The sequence below is a fragment of the Ursus arctos genome, unplaced genomic scaffold (assembly GCF_023065955.2).
Source record: "Ursus arctos isolate Adak ecotype North America unplaced genomic scaffold, UrsArc2.0 scaffold_22, whole genome shotgun sequence".
Classification (NCBI taxonomy): domain Eukaryota; kingdom Metazoa; phylum Chordata; class Mammalia; order Carnivora; family Ursidae; genus Ursus; species Ursus arctos.
This window is the reverse complement of record NW_026622897.1, coordinates 20458048-20462066: the sequence shown is the minus strand read 5'-3', so window position 1 is coordinate 20462066 and position 4019 is coordinate 20458048. Positions and strand designations below refer to the sequence as shown.

Sequence of the window (4019 nt, the reverse complement as noted above, 5' to 3'; positions counted from 1 at the left end):
ATAATGTGTCCATAGAGGCAAATCTCAAGTGTCCACCATCCATTTTGCTGTAATTTCTGCTTAGTTATAGTAAACAATAAATGGGCGTTTTAGATTCAAATATTTGTGAACTTTCAGCTGAAGTGTTTCTAGTCCGCCTCAACTAATTTAAGCTAATCGTAAGGTTTGGGAGCAGTCATGTTTTAAATTTTGCTGTACAGAGCCTCTTGGGACAGGCTTCTCGGAGTATGGAAATGCCATTCCCTGTCATGGGAGAAATCTGTTGTTCAGGATCATTATCCTCTGACTGAGGTAGAAACCTAGCTGGAGGCATGAGGAAGGATGACACTGAAAGAAAGAGAGCTGCAGTACATCAAAGATGGACAAGGTAGGAAGGCGAGGCCACGCAGAGCACGAAGGGGGAGAAACGTTGACAACATTCTGACTTGAGACCTCAGGAGGGCCAGTATTTTAGATTTTGAGGTTACAAAAATTGTGCTTGCAGCATTTATGAATATAAGTCCGATTGTTGAGATCAAAGGTCAAGTCTCTGCAGAATTTCTGACACACCATATATGATAACTGTAGAATGTTACCTGTAATAAGAAGGAACATAGAAAATAACCCAGTGACCCAAGTTCTGTAAAGACAGGTCAACCTGGCACCAGTCCTGTCTGAAAATTTAATTAGGCATCAGGGTGGGTTTAGGAATGGCTTCGCAGCTTATACCTACCAAAAGGACGGAGGCAGGAAGTTGTAGAAATCACTGGCCCCCTTCATGGTTGTTTGCCTGAGGTCCCTAACGACCCTTAATTCTCTACAGCTGCTTCATTCCTATTCCTGGTAGAAGATTAGCAACCAGTGCTTTGGTGTCTTCAGAGTTCAAATCTGTTTGGTCAGTTTTATTGGGAATATAGAACCACCATCTCCTTCCTCCTGTCTCATCTTCCCCCGTCCTCTTCTGTCTGCATGCACAGGGACCTGAGCTCAGGAGCATTCTGCTATTTGGGTCCTCTCCTGGATTAGCCTGAGTGGAGATATGAAATTACCGAAGTACTCTCCTAAGAATGTCAGGCCTCCCCTGACCCTCTAACTTACCCTGGAAGATCAGGGTATGTTATGAAATTACTGACATTCCTAAGAATGTCAGGCCTCCCCTGACTCTCTAACTTACCCTGGAAGATCAGGGTATGTTATGAAATTACTGAAGTACTCTCCTTCAGAAATTTCATAACTGACATTTCATACCCTGACATTCCTAAGAATGTCAGGGGAATGTCAGGGTATGTTATGAAATTACTGACATTCCTAAGAATGTCAGGCCTCCCCTGACCCTCTAACTTACCCTGGAAGATCAGGGTATGTTATGAAATTACTGAAGTACTCTCCTAAGAATGTCAGGCCTCCCCTGACCCTCTAACTTACCCTGGAAGATCTTTAAAGTCATGCATGACTCGAACTTCTGAGCAACACAGAAGCCAAAGCCTCTTCTACAGCGATCTGTCCGTGTGCGAAGGTGGCAGGTCATGCACTTCAGCGACGTTGCTGCTGGAGGGCATAGAGCTGCTGTGAGACCAGGTGGACTTTGGAAGGAGCTGGAATTATCGAGATTGTGGGAGGTGGGGGGTGGGGTGCAAGGGGTGGATGAAGAGCTGGCGGTGGGTAGAAGAGCAGGTAGTAAATGGTTGGGAGCTCTTACCAACTTCATAACCCAGAGAAATGCCATTGTGAGAAGAAAAGGATTCTTCTGGTCCCTATTTCAGCCCTCTTCACCTGGATTACTTAGAGCAATAGCATTGGTTTTTCCAGCTTTGAAATGGCTCTATGAATGATGGCCTAGCCTACCTGACAGCAGTGTAGATAGGCGGGAGTGTAATAATGAGGGTGAGTGCTTTAAATATTTTACCCAAGCTTATGTTGCTAACATTTGCTGCTTTAAGATACTGTTAGGTAATGTACTCTGTAATTTTGAACTTTGAACTGAATCTATGTAAAGTCCTCATAAATTATGACAGTAACATGTGTTGTGGGATGAGCTAATCGAAATACAGGTTTAATAAAAGAAACAAACAAACAAAAAACCTCTCCCTGGTGCACCTAGGTGCAAAAAGAAAGTAACATTTATTAAGCATCTCATTTGGGCCATGTTCTCTCACTTTGTATCTGATTTAATCATCACAAAAGCTTTGTAAGTATTTCCCCATTTCTCAGATGAGCAACCAGAGGTACGGAGACTTTAAGACAGCGACTAAAGCATTTTTTTAAAAATCTGATTCTAGAGCATCCAATATTTCCTCTCCTATAATAATTTGTTTTCATGTGAAGTCCCTTGTAAGTGTATCAAAAGCCATTGTTCAGCACTTAAACAAACTACAGAATTATCCATTATGGGCTGACCAGCTCTGTCAGCGAATGGGATACAGATTTATGAATGAAAGGATGTCCTCAGGAAAATCTTGCTAGGATTTTGAATTATGGGGAATGGTAGAGACAGAATGGAGAAAGAGTACCAAGGGGCAGCCATAGAGGCTTGAGCCCCTGGTGAGGAATGGCAGAATGTTGAGAAGGTCAGAAAAGATGGCCTGTAAGGCAGAAGGAGCATTCTGAAGAATGGCTTCCTCTCCCTCATAAATGTGGTCAAGGCTCAGCCCTCTGTGGGTGCCTACAGTACATGCAGAGTTTCCAGGGGCTCCCTACAGCCTGTCTCTGGAGCCCACGTCTCAGGTCTGTGACTCACCTACAATGAAGCAGCAAAGGAAGAAAACCATCAAGAAGTGTTTGTCCATCCTGAGCCAGAAGTCCCTTGCACAGGAGAAGCCAGGAACTGCAAGAACAGCTCTTCAGGCTACAGGGACGAAACCTTCATCATAGGGTAGGGATTATTCATGCCTAAAGGGAATCAGTCACACAAGGTTTCCTCTGGTAGCTCCAGATTATTCTCTGTTTACCCCATAGCAAAGTATAATGATAATTAGTAAATTTGGGGGTTTACGTTAAGCTTTGTTTTTTTTAAATAAAATCTTTCTCATAGTAATTATTGTTAGAGTTATGACATTATCATTCTTATCCTAATTTACAGGAGAGGGAACAGGCTTGATGAGGTCTAGCAACTTACCCATGATTACAATAGTGAGTGGAGGCCACACTTGTAACCACCTTGATTCAGTACCTCTTGGAGACTTTTAAGATTTTATTTTTTTTTATCTGAGAGAGAGCACAGAGGGAGAGGAAGAGGGAGAAGCAGACTCCCTGCTAAGCAGGGAGCCCGATGTGGAGCTCAATCCCAGGACCCCGGGATCATGACCTGAGCTGAAGGCAGATGCTTAATCGACTGAGCCACCCAGGCGGCCCTGCCTCTTGGAGATTTATTTACATTCAACAGACATTTACTGGGATCTTTTGTGTGCCAGGCCTAGTCCCACGTGTGAAAGTAGAATAATGTGTAAGTCAGGAAAGCTCCTGTAGCTCCTCACCCTATGGATGAGAAACAGGAGAGTGAAAGAGATGAAAATATGTATAATCTATGATCAAGCTGGGCCTTCAACCTAGAACTTCTGATTCTCAGCCCAGGACTACTTCACCTTCATGGAAATCTGTTCTCCACAGCCAGAGACTATTTATTCTGTAGGGCTATGAAATCCCCCCTAGAATTATCACACAACATGATCTTTACCAAACTTACATTGTGATCCAGCTGGTTTTTCTATGATTTAGGTATCTGTCTCTACAAAAGTTAACTCAGTTAAGGTTCACCATGGATAAAGTTCTGGGAAACCATGGCCAGTCCTGGCATTCTAGGGCTCCTAAACCTATCAGTGAGCTGATGGCACCTTGACTAGAAATATTAGGAATCTTCCATACAGAACTAATTTAACAACATCTTCTTTCTTGTAGGAACAATATGTTCACTAAAACATATCAAGTCTGACATTTTTAGACATCAGGTGAAGATTGGAGGACATAGGTCTTAGTTCAAATGCCACAGAATTTACAATGTTCTTTTTCTATGACCACTCAGAGTGTGGAGCCCATCTTTGCCT

General features: G+C 43.0%; 1 protein-coding gene across 1 annotated transcript; it reads right to left on the bottom strand.

Annotated features, from left to right (window-relative positions):
• Positions 1-450: 450 nt before the first annotated feature.
• On the bottom strand, positions 451-3098 carry PATE3 (prostate and testis expressed 3). The gene is made up of 3 exons (XM_026505466.2): positions 3095-3098; positions 1405-1524; positions 451-575 (listed from the first exon to the last, which is right to left on the bottom strand). The coding sequence occupies exons 1-3, from the start codon at positions 3096-3098 to the stop codon at positions 451-453; spliced, it is 249 nt and encodes an 82-aa protein (XP_026361251.2).
• Positions 3099-4019: the final 921 nt, after the last annotated feature.